Source organism: Fistularia commersonii, chromosome 3, assembly GCF_037954325.1.
Source record: "Fistularia commersonii isolate RoL2024-O1a breed Wild chromosome 3, RoL_Fcom_v1.0, whole genome shotgun sequence".
NCBI lineage: Eukaryota > Metazoa > Chordata > Actinopteri > Syngnathiformes > Fistulariidae > Fistularia > Fistularia commersonii.
In genome coordinates, this window is record NC_141286.1 from 2,997,528 (window position 1) to 3,022,454 (window position 24,927).

Here is a 24,927-nt window from a genome sequence, read left to right on the forward strand (position 1 = left end):
TTTGATTTTTTTTTTTTTCCTCCATTTTTTTTTCCCCTTTTTTTTGTTTTGTATTTTCTCCTATTTTATGAAAGGGTTGCTTCGGTTTTTACTTTTTTCCCCCAATTTCTCTCTAATTCAATAGTGGCTTTTCCTCATCTATAGGAATTTCCAGAGGGGAAAAAATGTTGGCCAAAATAATCAAGTTAATCTTTTTTTTTTTTTTTTTTTTTTTTTTCAAATACATGGAACAAGCCTGAAGAGCAATTAAAGGCATTGTTTAAAGCAACAATTTAATGTTTATAACGTTGCAACAATTGTGCCAAAAAAAAAAAAAAAAAAAAATCTTTGCAATGACCTTTAGATTTCTAGCAAGGCTTGGGTTTTTTGTTTAAATTATGTTGCCATTTTTTTCAGTGTGACGCCACAAAGTCACTAAATAAAAAAAAATAAGACAGAATGTCTACATGGTTAATGTTACATAGTAACACCATTTGAATCAAACCCAAAAGATGCAGGATCATTGCGAACAAGCTGTATTTTTGTGAATCTCAGCCACATGATGGGATCATTTTTTTTTGATTTTTTTTTTTTTGTTAAATTAGTTAATTATCTGCAGGGAGTTGAGATCATTTGTCAAATGAATGCTTCTGCAGAGAAATATCTAAATAAACAAACCAACTATTGGTTAGCAATTATGCAATTATTGGTTAGAACTCAGAAAATTAGCATTTATGAAATTTTAGGAAACTTTGTTGTTTTACACCCAAAAAAAAACAACAAAAAAACTAGGTTTTGATGACTTCCTGTTTTGCACGGTTATGTTTTAAGCATATCAACAAAATACTGGCTTTCATTGGTGGACAAAAAAAAAATTATATATATATATATATACATATATTAAAAAGTTTGTTGGAATAACGTGAAGCCTTAGATTCCGGCCTTCCATCCAATTTTGCACACCATCTTCATGCACCATTTATACATGAGGCTCATGATCTTTGGCAAAAAATGACTGTCAGTCAGGTGTTGAAAACCTACTGTAGAGGGGACGCGCCAAAATACTTCCCCATCTGGAACGGTCTGGAACACGTTCCTCCAAAAGACGAGTGGATTTCGGTCACGAAAAGCCTGCTATTACGCTTTACAATCAATGGTCTGAATAACTAACAAAGTGGGGTTTGACGCCGTCTCGGAAGGAAACCTTCGCACGATCCCCTGCACCGGACTGATAACTTTTAAAATGCTCTTGTTAAATATATAGTTGTATTTCACTCTGATTTCAGGCTGTGTTAAAACTAAATCTAACTGGTAGTGACAACATAAGAACGGTTAAGAACATTCTCACTCGCTGTGCAGAGCGAGCTTTTTGCAGACTGAACCTTCTGCGGCGATACAGTGACGCAACTCCTAGTGGGTTTCTCTGCGGGTTCCGACCAACCGACGGCAGAGCCGTGAGTTCTGCTCTCCAGTGAAATGCTACCTTGGTGAGAGAAGACGTTGGAGACGCTTTCTTGATCCCGTTTAGCAGCTCGTCGGTCCGCGACGGGTGGCCGCGGACTGCGGTGGCTACTCCCAAACAAGCGGCGACGGAGGCATCTCAGAAGGCTGGGCCACTGTGGAACTGAGAGAGTTGGCAGGAGACACGGCAGGGGAAAAAAAAAAAAAAAAAGGAAATCGTGATGCCGTAGTTATACGCAAGCTATTTGAACCCGAATCCCCGGCTGCTGTTCTTGTTAACCTTCCTCCTGTGTTAGCTTTCTGGTAGCATCCCCGGTGTTAACGGGTCAGTTTTTCCACCCGTGTCTTAAATCAGCTTTAAAAAAAACAGTAAAAATAAAAACTTAAATTCCAATTCTTTTTCTCATCTCTTGGTTACCTTGTTAGGCTTCCTTATCCGTGAAAATATTGGGTTTAAAAATTTTTGTTGTGGTTCTCTGGGCCTTTTTATTAGTAGTATACCTCTCGATTTCAATAAAAAACAGAAAAATTAACCTCAAGAGAATAATGTAAATACGTGTCTGACGTGTCTGGACGTGCTCATTTTTGATTTTTTTTTGCATCAATCCTGGACAAATGAGCGTCCCCAGAAGCTCTCATGAGTGGGGGAGGAGTTGGTTGTCATTGTGTTGGCTGACAATGCATTTAAGATTTAAATTTTGGCTCTAATTTTTGCTTTGTTATCTTCTTTTTATACCCGGGTCGAAACCGACCCTAACACTACAACGGACATAATTTCAACTAGAGCATTTTATAATGCAGTGAAAAAAAAATGTGTTTGTTGAATTTTGTTGAAATCAAGGTTCCTGACAAAGTCAAGAAGCCTTGATGCAATAAAAAAAAATGTAAGTGATTATTTTATGCATTTAAAAACTAAAACAGGTCGGTGCTGTTAAAAACCACAGAACGAGGACTATTCAAATGAAAAAAAAAAAAAAAACGTGAAGGGGGAAAAACTTAAACTAAACAGTTCATAAATATAGCGTTGCGATTAAAAATCTGTCGTCTGTCTCTTTTCTGAATGTTTACATCATCTAAAATAAAGTTGTTACTGGTGTAACCTGTTTGATCGACTGTGCTGTGCGGATTTCAACAGTAACGGGTCAAAATGACCCGCAACATAATCGATGTGATTTATTTCTACATAAGAATAAGAACAACTTTATTAATCCCGAAGGAAATTGTTGTGCCAGAGTTACAGAAAATATAACAGTGATAAATAATAAAAAGAAAAGGCAGAATTAGAAATAAAAATAAACTATAAAGTGTCTCAGTGAAACTATAAAGTGTCTTAGTAAACAAGTGATAAAACGATAAGTGTCTTAGTAACAAGTGAGGTAAGGATACATAATACGAGGGTTAAATCAATACCAGCTTTCGCCTGGATGACGATCTTTCGGGATGTTCTGTAGTTTGATGTCGCCGCGTACTTAAAATACGGGGAGAAATAGGAGATAATACCGAAGTGCTTCCTACCTGATAAAGCTCTTGAAAGCAGCTGACTGGGGATTAATGCAGAGCGGAACTCGACTCCCCTTCTGCTGTTCCAGAATGAATTGATGGATGATCTCTGCGGGGGGGAGAAAGAGTAAAGTTAAAGTGTAATCTTAGAGATTAATGGTGTTTAAAAATTTAAGATCTTCACTACCAGTTTCCCCCCCCCCTCCGAATTTACGATGTAATTCGCACCCGCGACATGCAGAGCGGAGCGTGATTAATTCAATATGTTGAATCGAAAGTGCTATTTCTGTCGCTGGGAAGATTTTATTTTTTACCTTTGACCTGTCTTACGGAGCTCAGGTTCTTCTCGAAGCCGTCGTCGAACTTGGGGTTGGTAACGGGCTCGAAGTCGCTGGTGTAAACCCGACCCGAGGACGTGGTGTAGCAGCATTTGCACATGCAGGTGTGGTAGCGCAGCCGACCCTCGTCCAGGTAAGGATGAGCCAGCGCGTCCTTTGCCGAAATCCGCTTTGACTATTAACAAACATTACGTATCGCTTACGTTAACTTCCCATACCTTTTATTATCCGACGTTCTCGAAACGTCTTCTTAAGGTATTTTGCAAAAAATGGTTGCAAGTTATGACAAGTTTAAATACGCAGTGTCTGTTTGTGGAACAATTTCAGGGTCTTAAAAAGAACATAAAGATGTTTTTTTCCAGCCACTTTTCTTAAGATAGAGTACATTCAATTAAAACGGGTAACTTGTTGTTCCTTTCGTCTTAATTGCTTCTCCAGGACAAATACATTTTTCTGAATGTGAATGAAAATGATTTCTACCACAGTTCTTGCATATTTCCAGTTAATTCCTTTACGAAGTAACTTTTTTTTTTTTTACATTTTCCAATTAATTTCTCTCCCATTCTTTTAACAGTTTCTTCTGGATCTCTTTTTTTTTCTTAATTTTTAATTTAATTTTTTTTTATTTTAATTTTTAATTTTTAATTTCTCATACAGTTTCTTTCCCATTATTTTCCAGCGCTTTTTTTCTTTCAGCGTTTAAAATACCAGAAATAATTTCTGAGCTATTATTAATGTGTTCAATGAAATTAACCAAAAAAAAAAAAAAAAAAAAAAAAAAGAATAGTAAAAGACAGGAAATCTAGATATAACTGGGCTGTTTTCTGACCAACTGAATCTGAGACAGAGAGGAAAACTAAATATTTTGAATCTCACGTTGTCATATTGGTAACCATGCTTCCGTGAAAGCCTTTTTTTTTTTCTCCATTAAATCAACAACAATCCAACATGATAATAGAGTGACTCACCGGATCAAACACGAGCATCCTGCAGAGGAGGTGCACGGCTTCATGGGTTGCTTGGCTAGACAGCGTGTACAGAACAGGAAGGGATGGCTGCAGACAAAACACATGCTGTCAGTCACATTAACTCCAGTGAACCTCCGGCCTGCTCCATAAAACCAGTGATTTTGACAAATCTGAATCAATATAACGTAAGCACCACCTACTGGCATTGGTGCACGTGTTAAACCGAAGCCACTTGACAAGAAGATGTAAATAAAATTATTCACCGAAGTAGGAATTTCATGCACCTTCCTACAAATCCGATGCGGAAAATGTACTTCGCGCATTAAAAGTAAAGGCGCAAAATGGCTTGATTGCTATTTCGGTTAAATCGTATTTATGACTTCTTTGACGTTAGAGCAGCTTGAAATGATAGGTCGGCTATTTAACAATCATATGCAAGTTTTAAAGAAACGTCTATGGGCATGACGCCGGGCAAACAACATTTTAGCCCAAAATGTGGTTCCTATTTGATTTAAACTAAAAAAAAATGTCAAAAATAAAGGATGTTGTGGGTGTCACATTAAAACTGATGGTTAGTTAAAACAGCAACTTAAAGATAATGCAATTATTGACTATTGTCACAGCCTACATGCTATCACACATCAATATATTGACAATGTAGTGGATGGAAAAAAAACAAAAAAACTAATCAAATTAGTTACATATCCACTATACTTAAATTTTCAATTCTTTTGATTAATTAGCCAACAATTATATCCCTGAGTAAATATTACTGCATTTAGCTTCTTGCAAAATTACCTTTAATATATTTATATGGCTTTCTAAAAACGTGTCCCATTAAAAACAAAGAGCAAATAAATAAAATCCCACATTTAAATATAGTCCTCATAATGCTGTAATGTTGTGAGATCAGAAAAGCCCCCCCACACGTTCACCGAATGAGTCATCAGCATCAATAACCGTGCAATTCTGGCCGCAGACGTGAAAGTCCCAAATGACTCACTGATTCATGGCTCTACAGCAAGGTTTTGGAACAACCTTTCATTTTAACGCTGATTAATTCGTGCGCTTGGAACTGAACCTCTCACTGCTATTCTTGGATCATTGGTCTCAATGGAACTAACCTGGTTAAGCAAAGGTCAATTTAATACATTTGCAACGTGGTCAATCGCCGCAAACTACCGAAACAAGTCTTCATCAATTTAACATTTCGGTCAGAAATGTTAAATTGTACCTGCTTATGAGGTCCTCTGAGAATGTGTGCACGAGCCCCTTCGCATGCCGTCCTCATTGCCTCCATGGAAGGAGTCCCCAGCAGGTCGGTGATCAGATCCAGCTATCGATCAAGCACAAACAGGTAAAGTTGGGATAGCCTGTTTCTCCAGGTTAGCTTGTGGGGGGGAAAAAAAAAAAAAAAAAAATTTCGAAAATAAATATTTCATTATTCTTTTTAAATTGCGCATTTATCCGTTGCTTGTAAATTCAAAAAATATATATATTCAAGACTTTTATTGTCATGGTATAAAGTGCAACAACATTTAGAGATGGCAGATCTCGGGTTCGGTGGGATCAAAATCAAAAACAGACATAAATAACCTTAAAAAGCAGAACAGCACAGTAACAGCAGCATCTCTGGGTTAGAGATATAAGACAAAAAAATATAAATAACACTAGAAAAAATAAGTAAAAAAAAGTGCACAGTGGAAAAAAGGGGTTTATTGCACCGTACTGTATGTGAGGTTCAAGGCAATCAACCCCATTATTTAGGAATAATAATCTACAAATGAAAGTGTAGTAAAGGATCAATACTGTGTTTGAACAGCGGTGTTTAAATCATAATATAATAATAATACATGGGATTTTTATAGCGCTTTTCATGACACTCAAAGACGCTTCACAAGTAAAAAACAGAAGGAACAGAACATACACAGAATTATGATATAATGCTATAATATAGCATCGTTAGAGTCATTTCACCTTCAAATAATGTAAAGCTCCACTAACATGCGGATAGCGCCGCAAAAAAAAGGACCCCCATTGACAGTGGCTACAATCTAGATTCTCTGTGAGCAGCAATAAGGAGATATTCAACTTTGATCAGCACCTTTTGTTATCCAGCACGTGTGATTGGTATCATTTCGTTGTATTTTATTGCCAGACAACCTTTAGCCCCTGAAAAGAAACCCTATTCCAAGAGCGGCGGATCAGGACAGATGCATGAAATCCGAAGGAAAATACTGCGACAGCTTTGGAAAAGAACAGTTAATAACAGGCATGTTTTACAAAACCTGACGGACAAGCTTGTCTTCCTTCTTAATTTATGCTGAAACGCAAGACACATGCACACTGTGCACAAACAATGACGGCTTAAGATGATAACATACTTGTGAAAGCTCTCTTACCTTTACCAACCGATAAGGTGTTGTATTCTATGAATGATGCCGTGCCAGTTTGAAGGCATTTACTCTGTATCTAGATGGAGCAGCTATAATGCCCTGCAAATACTTGTGATTCGCACAAATAGGTGTGATAATGAACACATTTGGGAAGCTAATATTGTGCAGCTGTTTTATGCAGCTTGTAAAAAAAACTTTTATGGCGTGCCTTCGACTGCAATAATCCACTGGAGCAAGTGAAGAGGAAAAATAAAATTCAAACCCGTAGTTAAATCTCTCAGTTCAGTGAATAGCAGGGGGGCTTCGGGGTCTTATTGGAGTTAATTCGCCAAAAGGCACACGGGGGTAGCCATTAAATTTCATTACATTTTTCAGCTAAAACGAGACACTAATCCGGGAACAATAGAAGATGAGAGCTGGTTGTTCAGTAGCTAAGGATTTATGCAGACGGACCTCTTATTCAAACAAATGACCCTCCCTGTAGTATTTCAGCTGTAGAACACGAGCTACCGCGACACGTCCCGCTGCCTAATCTATGATCCTGAAAACGCTAGGATGACCCTCATCCTGGCTGACCTGCAAATTTCTCAATGTAGAAATGTCATTTTCACCTCAGTGACAATAATAGCATAGCTTTATGGGTTAGAAATGATCAGAATGCAATATGAGATAGAGCAGGAATATTCCTCCAGGATGAAAAAAAAAATAAAAGTCAAACACCCAGGAAAATAGAGATGTGATTAATCATAGTTGCGCCGTCTGGCTGTCGTCTCTGTACCCACATTCGGTTTATCCGGCTCCGGATGCAGTCTCAAAAATATCTCAACTCCTCTACCCGTCCGGTTGTGCAACCCACCTCCTACCCATCACCACCTGCTATTCCGGAAGATCCAGGTGACTCATCACAGAAGTTCCATCTCCAGCTACTGACTCGACACTCGGGTGTCCAAACCCCGGGGATTTCCACCCTACGTCCCCTTTTTCCAATTAACTGTGTTGCACAAAGGCAATGACAATTAATTCCTATACCCTGTGTCTTATTGCTAAAATCCAGTTTAATTCATCTGATCTTATCAAGCTATTTATAAAAAAAAAAAAAAAAAAAAAAAATTACTCCCAATTCAAATTATTAATCCCTTTGACACTATTTTTACAGTAATATCCATTTAGTTATAATAATAATATTTAGTATGATTAAAAAAAAAAAAGAAAATCACTTCCAAATGTAACAACTTATTTGTTCCCCTTTTGATTAAACTCCTCGCAGATTTGAAAGGTGATTTCGTGAGGATTGTCCTCTAAATTTCATTTTAATTTAAATCAGAGCATTTTATCATTTTATCTGTTACTTCATATTATTACATCACCCGGTCCTTGAGTCAAGTTGGACTAATTAAGTATCGGCGGCATTGTAAAGTGCGAAAGGTCATCGGTTTACACCAGTGATGTGTGGTGGTGTTAATAGCTGCAGACACACACACACACACACAAACCCTCTATTACCAATTTATAAATTTCCTCCTTATCGTAAACGTTTAAAAATCTGACCTTAAACGTGTCTGATAGATCTTGCATGTTTGCTACAGCCTCTCATTTTTTTCCACTCTTTACATTTTTCATTCCACAGTTTCCCGCTGGAAACAAAAAACAGGCAGCGGAAGCAGCGAAGGTTGTTTTTATCCCGACAGGCTCCCAGACAGTCTTTTTGGACGAACCCACTCCGTTAGAGAGGAGCCGGTTATCTCCTGTCCTGGAGTGTGAAGTAAACCTTCTGTAATTTATCGCTTCCTGTTTTGAGTGGAAGTCTAGTTTTGAAAATCCCTTAAGCTGACATGGTCTCTTTCTTTCTCTCTCTATACATAGAGAAAGTCTTCCATTTCTCACAGTCAACACAAAATATAATGATAGAAGGACTGCGGCAGTGCATCGGACAGTCCGATTTTAGCCTTTGGCCACAGCAGAGGACCGTCTGCCTTACCTCGTCTTTCCACTGTGTTTCTTTTTTCCTAAATAGCTAAATTTACGCACAAATATTTAAGAAGCTTCTCAGATGACAGAAAATCAGGGCGTGATGTAAAATTGACCGCATACTGGTGACATACAGCGGAGCGCCAACTTATTTACCTCACATTGGCGGTCACTTGCTCAACTATTACAATGGGGTTGCACCCAGCTTAAACTACATTTTGGCAACCACATGGTTTAGTTGAGTTAGATTCATATTCAGAACAAAACATTTCAAAAGTAACTTGTCTGGCCTGATCTGATCTGCTGTGGATGCTAATGAACAGTATCTCTTAAGAGTTAAATTTGTCTTTTGCTCGATTCGGTAGCGAACATCAACGTATCAGAGAACTTTTGTTTCAAATTTACTTCCAAAAAAGCATGTTTTTTTTGTTGCAAAGTCAGTTTTTTTTTAAATCAGTGTTCAATGTGAAATCACATCGTTTGACTGGCATCCTAGTAATAAAGCGATACAACGCCTCGGTACAAAACCACCTCACTTCCTGGTTACGGTAAACGACCAAATGTTCGGTGATGTTGTCACCTGCTGGATGGGACTCTGAGCCTGGAAGAGAATTCGTCTGCCCAGCAGCTCAGCAAAGATGCAGCCCACGGACCAGATATCGATGGAGTTGGAGTAGTGGCGACTCCCCATCAGGATCTCGGGCGCTCTGTAGTACTGTGTCACCACTTCTTGAGTCATGTGCCGTGACTCATCAGACTCCTCCACCCGGGCCAGGCCAAAATCACAGATCTACAAGACAGTATTTCACGTTATTCTCCGGCTTCTTCAAGCATGTTGAGGTCGGATACGCTGCGCTTCAGTTTCATTTCAACAAAACGTACGCAGACATCTATTTTATTCCATTCGTCGATGAAAGGGTTCATTAGTTCGATTGGGGATTTTGTGCCAACATTTGTTCGGCGGCTGGGGAAAAAAAATAGTCCCTCTGGATGTTCTGGTTGTACACACCTTGAGCACACAGTTGCTGTTTACCAGGAGGTTGCCAGGTTTGATGTCTCGGTGGAGAATGCCAGCAGAGTGAAGGTATTTTAATCCTGGAGGTGGTTGGAAAAGATTATTCAGAGATTTCTGATACAGAAAAAAAAAAAAAAAATCTGTTTACCACTTTTTTAAAACAATGCTCACATTTGAAAAGGGAGATAGAAATCGGTTTCGTTAATCGATTCGGACTTAAAGACTTCACAACCGCGAGATTTCCATACGGGAGCCTACCTCGAAGAATTTGATAGAGAAAAACTTTGGCGTGGTCCGAGCTCAGAGGCTGTGGTGATACGATGATTTTATGGAGGTCACTTTGCATCAGTTCTGTCACCACATAGCTAGCCGGCAGCAAGTTAAGGGAAAGAATGACAAAAATCCATCCAAGAACACAAAAAGCCAAACAAAACTCCAAGTCGAGCTCATTTAGCAGGGCACGTTTTTTTGGGGGGACGGCAAAGATGAAATGCACATCAAGATAATGACAACATTGTGTACATTTCTTGGGTATGACTAAAAATTTTGAGTGTGCATGAGAACAAAAATTCAATACTAATTAAACATACGGACGCACACTTTTAAATGTTGATAAATCCTACCTGATGGAAAACGCCCACGCTCGTGCATATTTAGTCTTATTTGCATTCCCTTTAAGATGTCATGAATGGACTTTTTTCCGATGTTGAAACGAACCGCAAAATACTGTTTGGACGATTTGATGCAGGTGTGACGAACAAAAGAAAAAAAAAAAAAAGTCAGAAATAAAAAAAAGAAATGATGTGACATAAAAGTAATCGCTTAACAGCTTATCACAGCTCACGGATCTCCAGAGAGGTGTTATAATAACCGCAGGAAGGCCCGGAAGATAAATGTGAACGGCTATAACGCACAGCGATCAGCCAGCCGTCCTCGGCAGCTCCTGCTCGGAGGCCCGCGGCTACTGAGCCGTTCTGCAGAATGAATGAGTGGTGTGTTCCTCCGGGCCACAACGTTTAACAGAGATAAATGTGGATCGCGGCTTATCTGCGCATCGATCGAACCGAATCCTTTCCCGAATTCATTGTGTAATGGCGCTTTTATTGCGGGGAGGTCGCAATCGATGGCTCCAATTATATTTGGGAATCTGGCGATGTTGTGAAATCCTTGTTTAATAACCGGCTCGTTGGCGGCCGCTGTTCGGGAACTTGATGTAAATCGTGGCCAGAGAAATGATTGCATCCAAACCCGCAGGTAAAATTTTGCTTCGAATCAGCTGCAAAATGCGACATATGTCTCCAATCTCCTGCTGAAATGTTCCGGTGGCCAAAAATCTCAGGTTGGACACGAACCGGAGATACACCGAGACAGCTTCTCGCTCCGACATGGGTTGTAAATCTCGGCATATATCAAATCGATAGATTTTTGGGGAAGCGGTACCTGCTTAGAAGCCGTTTCGTAATCTCGCTGAACGGATCGGCACGCTCTCGAGCCGCGGCGTGCGCATTTCAAGTTCTTCTTCAAGTCTGGTCAAAGCGGTCTTTTATAATCGGTCGCACTTATTACTCAAATTGTCTGATAAATTATTCATTGAGAAATCTCATTCCTCGGAGGGAACAAGGGGCATGTGTGATGTGTAAGACTGCTGACTACTGTGACGAACTGCGTTCTATTTGTAGTTTCATTGTTTTTCCACTGGGTTTTGTGCGTATGCATGGTAAGAGCTGTGCGTATATTTACGCATGTACTTACGTAGAAGTTCGATTCATCACATGACATGCTAATGTGCTTTTCTGGAAATGGCAAAAATAATAGGCAGGTTAAAGATATGGTAATGTGGCACTAAAGACCTCCACATTCGGTTCCCCTGTTAAAATTAAGTTCCTCACTTTCTCACTGAAAAAAGGCAATAAAGAAAACATATTGAGTTGTTTACCGATAAAGAGCAATGAAAATCCATGCCAGTTAAATAACTGAATAGGCCGAGTGCTTCCCTTGTTCTGGTGTAGATTAATTCCGGTATAAATCCGCCAAACTGTCACCAATCTGGCATTTTGAAAATATAATTTGAAGTTTTTCTCCAATTTCAGTCCAATTATATTTCAAGGATATTTCAGGATAGGAGAGAGGCTACTTCTGACAACAAACTTGAAAACTGGAACTTGGATTCTTTATTAAAAAGAAAAAAAAAAAGAAGTCAAATTTCGCAGTATGTGAGTCCTAAAGTGTTTGGTCAAAACTGCCACTGCAGACGCAGGCGGCAAACTGATGGATAACATTTTCACATGATCCGCAGAGGGTTAAACTAAAGTTCTTCCACCAACAAATCTGTGAATTGTCAGTGTCCTTTCAAAATGGGACAACGTCATGCTTCACCATCTGATCAATGACAAAATTGAGGATTGCAATCATTTTCCAGGATCCCAACAGTTAAAGACCTCCGAGTCAGCAGTAATTCTGTGAAACCAACTAATAATGATAATGATAATAATAATAATAATCTCTTGAGAACTGTAGTTTTATCATCCACTACGACTTCTGCTGCGTTAAGCCAATAACTTATAAAATGGTACAGTATTTTGTAAATACAGGTCATATTACCCAACCAATACCTGGGCAATAATCCACCGTATACTGAATATCATGTTACAGAAATACTGCGCCATGACTATTTTTTGTATTGAATTTTACGGTGTTCCTCTCACTTGGTAAACAACAATAATAAAAAATGTTTTCAAGTTGCTCTTAAAATTTATGTTTTCATCACTCAATAGCAAACAAGATTTTGGTAATTAGAATCTAATGCTCATTTAAAAAAAAAAAACTCATGCTGAAAAATTTGTATTTACCAGTTTGGTGACTTAAATAGGAGTTTCCTGAGTGACCTCAGTTTAAAAATGTCAGATTTTTTTTTTTTTTCCTATTCAAATTATATTTTTATGAATTAGAGCTAGGATTCTATACCAGATTTACAATATTGTAAAACAAAAAGCAATAACAACAACCACAATGTGCATAAATTGATACAGGTAAGATGTGTTTTTTGCCTCACAGCAAAAAGTTGAGCTTCCAAATAAATAATTATGTTTCTGAAAAATGAAATCAGACAATGTACAAAAATACACAATGAATAAATATTTTTACAAATCACTTCCTGTATTAACAATATTGCACACTAAACGATGATTGCTTTTATCATAATTTGTAGTTTCTTTCAGAAAACTGCCAATTAAAAGTAAAAGTTTTTTTTAGAATCAGATGGGTTTTTTAAAAAAAAAAAAAAAAAAAAAAAGGGGGGGGATTAGATTATATTTCCATATAATATTCCATGGCAGTTTTCAAAGGGCCTTTCGGGTCTTTGTGTTGTGCAAGTCTTCCAGACAGAGTGTGTGTGTGTGTGTGTGTGTGTTGAGTTGGAACGGTCCCAAAAGCTAAAACGCTGAAGGAGAATCTCATCAGCTAGAGGAGGTAAGCAGGATTTTACCAATCTCCTCCAGCAAGCACTATGCATGCAACACATTCTACAGACAGATTCACACAACCCTTTTAAATCAGTTTTCTCTTCATTCAGTCTTCAGTTCCAGCTCCTTCAAGGTGCGTAACATTTCACAGTAAAGGATACATTTCTTCAAAGTAGTCTATATGTGGGGGTTGCAGGATGTCCAGAGCAGAGAGCACCTGAGGAGACATTTCAGAGCTGCTTCATTGGCGCAAACAGCAGCTGTTAGCAAGTCCTGGATCAGGATCTGTTCCAAACCTGATCGTGTTGCTGTTTGTTCAGGTCATTCCCTTCACGACTGATCCTTTAGTTTATTTTTCCAAGTACGACTGGTGTAGTTATACGACAATATTTTTTTTTTGCATGAAAACTCCATGCCATTCATTTTTGTATTTAAAAGGGGGTTGAAATTATACTTTAGGTAGGAAACTAATTATCTGACACAAAAATGTTTTTTTCCCCAATGTATGAATTGAATTAGAGAATTATTTTCATATTAAAAAAAAAAAAAAAAAAACAACAGCAAAGCATATTAAGAACGAAAGAGAATTACTTTCTAAAATATATTTGGGTAAAACTACGAGATAAACGACGAGATGCTTCTGTGCTTTAAGTTTCTTACCGTGATAACTAAAGAAGCTGGGAAAAAAAAAAAAAAAGGATAAACTGCATCAAAAATGCTGCCGTGAAAGAGCCAAATGCTCACTAAGGTCTAAGGCTGTAAGGTAAAACCTTATTTCAGATAGGAGCATCAGAATCAGAAAAAATGAGTACACCATATTAGAAGGTGGACATTAAACAAACTTACATTTTCATGTTTGAAGAAGCACAACATCTTCAGCTCTCGAAACACCCTTTTGCTAGAAACAAGGTTCTGGAAGACATTGGGCATCTTTTTGAGGGCAACTCGCTTTCCATCTCTCGGATCTGTCACTGACCTGTGAAGAAAACAAAATGAAGGTCAGCAAATTTTCAAAAACAAGACTCAAATCACTCACAATAGACAGCTGAATGGAGTAACTTTGTTAAAGAATCCTGAAAATAGTATTTGAAATCTCCAGATACATTTCTGTTGACCCTCGTGATCTATTTAATGGTGACCTGAGATGATTTGATATCAAGTGCAAGACTAGTAATATAGCAGGGTGATATGGGAAAAAAATTAAATAAAATGAAAAAAATTGCCCACCATTATAAGGGACTGCCATTTCAAAATTATACACTTTTCCAATTTTAATAATTAGAAACCTTTTTTCAAAACTAATTTTCCTATTTCTAGGATAACATCTTTAATTAAGCTTCTAAATAATTTGCCTGAATCATATTTCTTAATATATTTCCAAGATATGTTTGTCTGCTTTGTATCATCACGGTACACTATTTACACATGGAACATTGCAATTTTTTTTTTTTCGGGGGTGGGGGGGGAGAAAAAAAAAACTGAGTAAGTCAAATGAGTGTATCGAACTTGGAACCGAAGATTTCTTGTTGAACCCCGACTTCTTCACACATGTCGAAGCGTTGTTGAGCTTCTGCCTTCTGCTTTGTGTACAACTGAACGTGACACTAAAAAGGTCTTTCTTCTTCTTCTTAATTCGCAAAGACGGCAAGGCTTTACATTTTCCTTTTTTTTTCTAATAAAATTTCACTCCGTTCACAGTCGAAGTGTCATTTCACTGGTTGGTCAGAGGACTTTCAGATGCAGCTGTGGAAGCCTCGTGAGGAGCCCAGCAGGTGTATATAAGAGCATTTCAACTCCTTGTACCATATCTCTTTACTATGCCTGTCTTTACCTCCGCTAAACCTTGTCAAATAGGATCAGCTGAGGCAAACAGATGGCAGAGGTCTAAGATCACTCGTGTTCTCAGACCATCTCCAAAAGAGTAAACAAGCCACAGTGTGGTGCGATAAGAGTAGCTTGAGTAAACGCTCAAATTAAGATTAAAAAGTCTGATAGATAAACTGTCTGATATTAATTCCACAAAGCGTATCAATGTTGTCAATGCTATAAATGACTGGTTATTGTTTTAGTTTTTTTGTTTTTTCTTCTTTCAAATAAACATTCAAATATCTGACTTTTGCTTATTTATTGTTGGACTGCCTGTTAGCATCAACCGCTATTACGGCGGTCACTGTGTACGAGGCAGGGTTCACCCAGTCGATCACGGGGCGTCACAGAGAAATACCTCCGTTCGCGCTTTCTTTCACACACCCGGGCAATTTACAGTCTTCAATTAGTTTAATGGTTGTTTTTAAAGGTAAACTGAGAAACCGGTAAAAAGAAAACAACCCATGCAGACACTGGGAGAACAAGTTCTACAAAGAAAAGCCTCAGTTTAGACTCGGAGCGGTAAATATGTTGTTGTGCTAACTTTTGCATCATCGTCTAACCTTACGACATCACCAAACACCACTTGATCGTCGGCGACGTCGATCAATGACATGTTTGATATTGTCATAACCCCTAAGAGCAGGAAAAGACTGAGCTACGACTGCGCCAAGACTTAAGACTACCAGCTCGCGCTTAATGGCAGCACCGCAACTCTGCTACGAGTCCAAAGATTTCCTTACTACAACCAGTTTTAAGTCCTTGACTGGACCGTCGTAAGGTGGCAATACTGACCTCTAGGGATTTCACGTTGGCACCAATAGTCTGTAAACTGACACGATTGGTCAATAAATTCATTTAATGGGATTTAGAAACACCAATTTCAACGGCTCATAATTTTTCCAGTCCCATGTGACGGAGAACGCAACTGCTCGGTTGCAAACAGGCCACCGATGTTTCTAAGAAATGGTAAGTAGTGGAGAACACTAAAGGGTTTTCAACTCTGGCTTCATGTTTAGTACTGTTTATATTACCGGATCTAATTGTGGCTCTTCATTGCTCCTGTAGCCAAAAGGTGTATGCAGAAGGCAAAAGAAAGACAAACACTCACAAAGCCAGACTCCAACTGAGCTTTTCAAACAAGAATGATTGTTCTCGCGGAGCAACAGGTGAGCTTCCACTGAGTCAGACACAAATAATAACAGGAAGGTTATGGACTCCACCCACCACAATGGCACAAGAGGCCTGTTCCATGCTGTTTTCTCCATGTGTAGAGCAGCTAAAATTAAGTATGCGGAGTCGAGGGTGATCACTTTACCGCCCTTGACTCCACTTAGCCTTTAAAGCTGCTCTGTTGTTCTACAACATGTCTTACACTTCCATGATCACGGGCAGGTTCACAAACCTACCGAAACGCGTGATTATCGGTTATGATCATTGGACCTGATTTTGAGGTTTAAAAAAAAAAAAAATTCAGTTATACATTTATTGTCAGTCATTTAAACAAATCATTTATGAATTCCTCAAAAACGACCAAGTTTTGGAAAAAAATAAAAATATGAATGAAACAGTTTGCATCACACTGAAAACACTTTAACCCTGATCCTGTAAACTGTTAATATTCTGTTTGTTTTCACCTTGTTTAATGGTCGTAAACTACATTTGAGGGCATCATCTAGGTCTTTGGGAGGCAATGATACTTTTCACAAATTCCCATCCCATGACTTACAGGTATATAATCCCTAAACTACAACCCTAGCTATTATTATGTTATTTAACAAAGTGAGAATTCCTAAGAATATATAATGGAGGGGAGCAGGAGTTGTATGATTTCTTCATCTTAATCTTCATTTCTTCATCAAGCAAGAAAAGCCACAATAAATCCAAACAGAGGTGTTGCTGGAGAAAAAAATTGCTGGAAAAGTGTGAAAGGCATCAAAATATGAATTGGATCTAAAGGCTGATGAAGCGAAATGCCTCAATACTTATTCAACAATAACATCCTTGCCAAGGAACCCAGCGGTTTTGTGACTGCAGACTAACAATGAGTTCAACAGTCTCCTTATAAAACAAAGAGGACTAAAGTTTGTTTGTACTGTGCCAAGAACACAACAAAGATCACTTTTTTGTGCACTCCAGAATAATCGTTCTGTTTACTTCACACCTGCCCTAACCAACTGCACAAAGAGAGAATTTAATTCAACTCAAATAAATAAGAAACGTGTGAGAACGAATTCAAAGAGGCGGAAAATGGATCCAAGTTTTACACAAAAAACTGTTCTTTCCCTCTTTTTTTGTTATTCTAACTATTTCAGCCCAACCCTGAGGCAAAGAGGACGAAGATCCATCACGTTCTGGGGAATGAGAACTACATGGCCTTGTCTCAGCACAGTGTACCTGCTCGAGTGGGCAAGATAATGACTCCTTGTGTCAGCTTTCATAAGCAAACACCGTCGGACACCCGTGTTTCCACTGACAGTCATCAAACCTGTCGTAAACCCCTGATTTGAACTTGAAGGCCAATTTATTTATCAAAAACAGACGTGATGTGACACGAGATAGTCGATGATTTGTTTTGGATGAAATGTACAATTGTTTTACGCGCGGTGTTACAACTCTCTTAAGGGAAAAGGCGGAGTTCCAGTAGTCGTAATCTTGGGAATTATTTTTCCCCACTTATACTTTCACTATACTTGCCATTTTTTAAAAACACTGGAGAAAAGACTGTGCAAGACTGTGCAGTGTGACCTGTTCATTTAATTTGTTTTGTTAATATAACATTTAGCACAATACGGGTCTCACTGTTACAGCAATGCAAAGCAAGATCAAATAGAAAACAGGTTACTTATGATTTCCCATCAAAATGCTGTGACAGTTCAATAACTAGAACTTTTCAGGAACAACAAAAGGCTTGTTGCACTTTTTTTGCACTTTTCTCCAATGCTTACACTTTCACCATGTCTATTCGAATAGAAGCAAACAGCTTTGTTTTCAACAGCAGCTGTTTAAGATCGAACTCAATCTACAGGCGACAAAGTGAGTGGAAACTGGTCAAGTTATCACATATGCTACTTCAAAAATTAGGGTGGCTGCATTTTAAATTGTGGGTTTTCTTATTTCAATTTGGGTAAGGAGTTGAAGGCATTATGCACACCCGTACCCTCTTATGACCGTGTTTTGGCTTCAAATATACTTAGAGACATTAATATCTCACGCTGCAGGCTCTTGTTGATGAGTGGAATCTCATTAAGTGGATCAATATGATCACTGGCTGCACAGTGAAAGGGATTTACTACAATGTTGAATCACGGTCAAAATGCAAAATGTCAGCCTGAGAGGGAGAAAATGACCCAGGTTGTGGCCCTGATGAGCTCACAGCTGGCGACGGGCATGGCATAAATCTATAACCGCCGCTAACAAACACATAATTTAATTTTTTAAAGAGGCTTGGTAATTTCCTAAAATGGTTTTAGACAGAGCGTTTGTGGGAGCCTATTTTCAGCGGCAGATTAATCCACATTTGGTGCTGCGATGAGTATTTCCAGCAGTGGGACAGCATGTGTGGGATTGCCTCTAAATACAGTCACAAATAATGGAGGAGCATGTCAGTTTGGTACATTGATGTATGGAATAATGGAGAACACAATTCCTTACATTCATTTCCATTAATGGAAATGTACCAAAAAAAACTCATGTGGATGGAGGAATTAACAATGGCCGGGTCTTTGTGATGGTAGAAGTGAAAATGTGTCGGGGTGATTGCAGCTTTAGCTTAGAGCACCTACTACACTGGTCTTATGTCTTTTACATTGTATTTGAAAATCACTGAACACAGTTGGAAGAAAAAAAAAAAAAAAAAAAACTTAGCAATTCCTACGCGTTGTCTCATTCATTAATAAAATTCAAGGCAGGATCTGACTCTCCGGCTCCTGACACCGAGGGATTTTAACCGGTAGCCTGGCCTTTGACAACGATGGAGCGATAGACGCTAATAGGTTGCCTTGATAAATGTGTTTTTATTTCCTTTATTATCATACAGATTGGCCTGAATGGACTCGCTGAGATAGAGGGACAAACAATATCACAAAAGCCCCATCGGGAGAAGTTCTATTCTAGCTTTCCCAAATATATTTGCTTTTTCACATCTTGCATGAAGATAAACAAGGATGAGAAGGGCGGTCAGTCTCTCTCACACATCGCTATGTTCAATGAGGGACATAAATGTGAAAGTAGCGCTGATGTTTCCTCTCAGATTGTGATAAATGGAAATCAAGCAAAATCCCACAGTACATATCATGTCCTGCAAAGACCTACATTGTATTTATCACGGAGACTATATTACAGTTTGTTCTGTGCGAGTGCGATATAGCAAGCGTTGTGCTTTTATCGGACCATATTTGATACATCTTACACATGCCTTAGAAAGTAACCTTCCGGCTTGGTTTATCTTTGACGGAAAAAAAAAAAAAACATGTTCAGCCTAAACATGTAAACAAGTCAAACTTCTTTTTTTATATTAGGAGATACGTTAAAACCCACTAGTTGCGGGTCTTAACAGATTTTTATATTTTCAAGACCATATCTTATATAAACTAGTAGTATATTTATCAAAACGTGAAGATGTTATTTATTTTCAATCTAATCTGCAATTGAGTTCATGGTTGACAATGCACTGATTAATCACTGCAATGTAAATAAAATCAAATATTATACCAAAGACACAATAAAGAACAGAAACTGAATAATTTAGGAACAAGCAATAGCCTAATTTAAAGGTGGCATAAAAAGCTTGAATCCAGTTAAGTAATCCAAAAGATCTAATTTTTTTTTTTTTTGCAAGACTTGCCAAAATACAAGCCAAGATTGATTAAAATATGCCAGAAATGTTTGTAAATCCTGTTCTAATGTTTAAAATTTTTTTTTTTTTAAAAATCAGTGTTAGCCAGTAGTATTTGTACCCTTTGATAAATTAAATAAATAAAAAATTTAAAAAAAATAAATAAAAAAAAAAAAAATGAAAAATGACCTGCATCCATCTGTTCAACTGTACAACATGTTACATATCCAGCACTGTAATTTGTTCAAATGAATATGTGGAAAGCTGGTTCTGGATATCAAATGTTATGTACTCATAGTACGGTTTGGCGACTTGTCTGTCACCTACAAGCTGCCTGGGGACACAGTCTCAACTTCGACAGTTTAACTCAAAAAGCTACATATTAACATCTTTGAGCACTTTTGATTACACAAATATGAATAATGTCCCAGATAAACACCTTTTATTTTGCGTTCAGTGTGACATACTACAGCTGTTCAACTTGTTAAAAGCTTAAGCTAGAGTTTGTGGTTGGAAAGCAGTGATTTCCTGAATAATACTGCACCTAAACCACACTCATCATGTTCAAGCTTCCGACTGACATGTAAATATACGTTAACCACCTCTAGTGTCAAAACTAGCATTTAGATAAATGATTTCTGATTTTGCTGCATGTAGCGCAGTTATTCCAGGTCACGATGCTTTCTTCGATTGCCTCCTTTTTGCTTTGAAATTATTTTCCTAATCTTTCTGCCAAACACACTGGCTTGCCTTGGCAACATCACCGCTCTATTCACCCACATGATACCAATAATACATGCACAAGGCTCTAAAACAAAGCCAGCTTGTTACCGTGCAAGACACTTTGACTTAAATGTGCGGTAATTCATTAGGTATCTGCTGGTTTAACTGTGTGTAATTTCATTCACTCTGTCATTACTCATAGAGATTTAAGCAAGCAATCATTCATTAAATAGTTTATGATAATTATAAACCTCGTACTAATAGTGAGGCAAGGGAAAAAAGTATAAATTAAGGCACTTTAGGTCGACAAGAAGCACTGCAGCAGGCTCCATTATTGAGGGATGTGATGCCCTTTATGAGCCTTGGAGAGAGTACACTCGGGGTTTGTTAAGGCAACCCAAATGATCTGTTCATTCACCCTGTGGATCATAAAAAGAATACTCAATAGACTGGGCTTTTACACAATTAATACAGGTGCATTGGATCCAAAAACAAAAATCACCTTATATGGTTTATTTCTATGAAATATGAGAAAAGTGGCAAAAAAAAAAAAAAAAAATCAGCATTCATGTCACAAAGAATCGATGAGCTGCCTGGCTTCGGCACGCTCTGAAATCTCACGATTTGTAAAACGAGACTTTATTCCTGGTGATGGAATTCGTTCTGGCATCAATGCTAATAAGCATGGATGTGCATCAGTGATCCATGATCAAATGTACTGTCCATTTTTGTAACTCCATCTATTCTAGACCTTTCAGCTCGTCTCTAGTTAACTTGAAAATTCATGAAAGGATGCATCCTTACTTAGATTAGATACTATCACCTGACTTTAGTTTATGGAGTACAGAATTATAATAAAACACACTGAGCAAATGGGACAGGACTGTCTCAGAAAATTAGAATATTGTAATAAAGTTCTTTATCTTCTGTAATGCAATCGAAAAAACAAAAATTACTTTTTCATGACATTCTAATATTTTGAGATAGGATTTTTTAGTTTTCTTAAGATGTAAGCCATAATCACCAATATTAAAATAATAAAAGGCTTGCAATATTTCAGTTGATTTGCAATGAATCCAGAATGTATGCCATTTTTGTTTTTGCAATTGCATTACAGAAGATAAAGAACTTTATCACAATATTCTAATTTTCTGAGACGGTCCCGTAGTCTCTGAATGGTCATTTAGTATGAACGGAGGGAACTGTGTCGTACTAGCAAAACCAGCCATTCGATATCTTTGCCCAACGGTCCGCGTGGTGATACACTGTGGACTCATCCTTCTATGGACGCTATGTTCTGATGAGCTGCAATCCTCTTCGGATCTCACTAATCCAGCTGCCTCTTCCTCACGGTCCTGCACAACACGAGGCGACTCGACCGCACCGACCGACACCGGAAAACCTCGAGCGAGCGGCACTTGGAACGACTTCAGAAACAAAAGTAACAACAAAAGGGAGGTGGACACACCTGCGCGGCCAGTGTGGAAAAAAAAAAAGAAGCCATTGACTTGAGAGGCTCTAAAGGACCCATTAGATCAGGCTCCTATTAAACAAGCTGCAAATCCCATCACCGCACTTCATCTAACAGTAGATGTCAAGTTGGTTCTAATTCATTCTCAGTTGAGAGCCGGTATCTGACCGGCACTCAACAGCGCGTGATAGATATTACATGTCGAGTTGTCCTGCTGTTCAACATATATTTGGATTTGTTGAATTATGACTCGTCCTCAACTTAATGCAAATGAGCTCCATCCGGTAAAGGAAGCCCCTTCGAGATACTCTGGTCGAGTAGCTTGTGCAGAGACGATCAAATAATAATCATTTTAAACACCTGGCTTCCCAATCTGAAAACATTTATAATCCTTCGCCGGGTCTTTTTACACCTGAATTCCAGTGGGCTGTGGGTCAATTTCATTTACATTCTTTTGTGAAAGCTTCAGGTTTTATATCATGTTTCCGCTTTGGAAAACACTAACGTTACATCGTACTTTGCAAAGTTGAGTTTGTGCACCACGTTCACGCACAGCTCACTTGACTGAACATCTTTAAAATGTCAAACTCATTCTCCATAACGCCGTCCACATTTATTTACTGTCAATGCAACCATTTAATATGCAAATGGTCCTCCGGCACTAGCCTGCAAGACATCACTTATTGCTGCTGCAGTTTTCTCATCCTGACTGTTGGAAACTGCCTCATGATTTCAGCCGACCCCCTTGAGTAACCTGAGATTTTGAATCAGATGCCGCTAACGACAAACAATCAGTCATTATCAAGATAAACCACAATCTTGTTGTTTTGTTTTTTTTTTGTTTGTTTGTTTGCTATTGCGTAATTTTGCACGAGCCTCCAGCTTAGACTCGAACTAGTAAGAATTTAGAGAAATATAAGAACACATCAAACGGTAGATTTCACTTGTATGCTTTGAAAATATGTGTAGTTTCAGACCAGTCACACACACACACACACACATATGTAAAAATAAAGCATTTCCAAAAACATGACAGCACTGTTATTGTGATGTTAATCGGTCACCTTGGATAAACCACAGATTGAAAAGCCAAAGCAGAATTTGCGATCGCACAGTGATGACAACCTGAAAGGGTTAGGACTCTGCAAGTTAACTTTGGCAGAGTGGAGAGAACCGGTGGGTGTTGGGTTGAATTTAGAGAGTTTTCACTTGGTGATTCATGAGTAGTTCGTGGGCAAAGAAGTTTGAAGTAAAACGGTACGAGATGGGAGAAGCACCTACCACACGACCCCGAAAGCTCCGTAGCCGATGGGCCTGTCGGGCTCGATGTCCAGTTGCTGTTGGAGGTGGTGCGTGTGCTGCTGCGGGTGGTGGTGATGGTGGTGGTGGGTTTTGACGGCCGCGGCTTGTACCTGAGCGGGAGCCGCGGCCGCCGCCGGCCCGGGGGCCTGGCCCGGAGCGGGAGAGGGGAAATAGGGCTGCTGCTGGCCGGGGTTGAGCATCACCGCCGCAGCGGCGGCTGTGGAGGTGTGCTGCTGGACCGTGTGCACGGCGGCGGCGGAGCCTGGATGCTGCAGGTGATGCTGGCCCACGTGGTGGTGATGGTGGTGCATGTGTGGAGGAGGCAGGTGCTGGAGCTGGTGGTGGTGGTGCGGATGATGGGCAGCCACTGCTGAAGAGCCGCCGTTGTAAGCAGCCATCATTTTTGTTGCATTTGCAGCCGTTGTGCCACAAAGAGCCATTCAATGGAGCTGGAATGGCCCTTTTCACGAGTGACGCTAATGAAGACCACGCTGCAGCACGGAGAAACTTAGAGAAACATACAGATAACAGCTTTCGGGGGCTAAATGATCCGGCATCGGTTTCTTCTAATCTACGGGGAAATATACCATTCTTGGGCGCCTCTGGCCATAATGCCAAGCAGGATCTGACCTACTTCCTCTTAAATTAGTTCCCCTGCTCACACAGATTTGCCATTTCAGCTGAGAACGACAAGTATATCGTGAGCGTGTGCTGGAATAACAACTCAAAGTACTGAATAAAAAGCAAACCTCTCCTGCCCACCTCCCTCCTCCAATAAATGAAGGAAAGAAAAAGTCGTCCCTAGATGTCCCTCATGATCGAGGTGGCGCCCTTCCTTCCTTCCAGATCAGACCGCGTCTTGATAGAAGACTGATGTTCAGCTCGTCACATGGGAATCAGCGATCATTTCTTTTTTTTCTTCTTTTTTTTTTTTTTTTTTTGCAAAAGTTGCAACACTCTCCGGTGCAGCTCCGCGGCACAAACGAAGTCCTGCTTGAGATGTGCGCCCAGGCCGTGCAGCTATTCCGGTAAACAGGGGTAATCTCCCAGCCCTAATTAACGCTGCTGATCCGGTGCAGAGGAGGTGTATCCCAGCCCAGACCACAATAAAACAGCGCTCGCAGGCAGGCAGGCAGGCAGGCCCAGGCCTCGGTCACATATCATCCACAGATCTGCGTTCCCGCACACACATCTCCATCATGTTGACGGAGAGACCAGGTTTCCACCATGACTCAAAATATCAGAAGACAAATCCTCGCCGACTCTTGACTGACAACTTGTCTCCCCCATCGACAGCTTCGCGCACACACACACACACACACACGCACGCAAACACACACTCCTCCTGCGACTCGTCAGCTCACACACCCGAAGAAACCGGACAGAAAAACAAAATAATATCGTCGTGAGGAGTTAGATCCGTTAAATGCAGGCTGGTTTCTCCCGCTGCCGGGGACCTCGACACAACACCGTGGTATTGAACCTGACAGCTTGCTGCTAGCTAATGGGAGTCCATGTCTCCAAATCAAAACAGTGGTACTTCCTTACTTTCTTCACCGTGTCGGCGGGTCCCGCTGTCCCCCGACAGAGTCGGGACGCCCCGGGGGGAAAGCGCTACACTTTGGAGGCGCGACGCTTCCTC

At 39.4% G+C, this 24,927-nt stretch overlaps 1 protein-coding gene and 1 long non-coding RNA gene across 2 annotated transcripts; one reads left to right on the forward strand and one right to left on the reverse strand.

Annotated features, from left to right (window-relative positions):
- nlk2 (nemo-like kinase, type 2) lies at positions 1–24,927 on the reverse strand. Its single transcript, XM_086141439.1, has 11 exons — positions 23,265–24,927; positions 13,933–14,062; positions 13,248–13,303; positions 9,884–9,990; positions 9,620–9,705; positions 9,191–9,400; positions 5,481–5,582; positions 4,247–4,333; positions 3,255–3,453; positions 2,956–3,049; positions 1–1,603 (listed from the first exon to the last, which is right to left on the reverse strand). The coding sequence occupies exons 1-11, from the start codon at positions 23,723–23,725 to the stop codon at positions 1,549–1,551; spliced, it is 1,587 nt and encodes a 528-aa protein (XP_085997565.1). The 5' UTR covers positions 23,726–24,927; the 3' UTR covers positions 1–1,548.
- Positions 15,782–17,388, forward strand: LOC147235228 (uncharacterized). Its single transcript, XR_015104355.1, has 3 exons — positions 15,782–15,921; positions 16,021–16,121; positions 17,268–17,388. It is a non-coding gene; the product is annotated as an uncharacterized LOC147235228 (long non-coding RNA).

Coding starts and splice junctions, on each gene's coding strand:
- nlk2 (XM_086141439.1), bottom strand. CDS start 23,725: ATGGCTCTTTGTGGCACAACGGCTGCAAATGCAACAAAAATGATGGCT. Junction 9,706..9,883: donor TCTCTATCAAATTCTTCGAG/GTAGGCTCCCGT, acceptor AACCACCTCCAG/GATTAAAATACCTTCACTCT. Junction 5,583..9,190: donor CTCAGAGTCCCATCCAGCAG/GTGACAACATCA, acceptor CTTGATCGATAG/CTGGATCTGATCACCGACCT.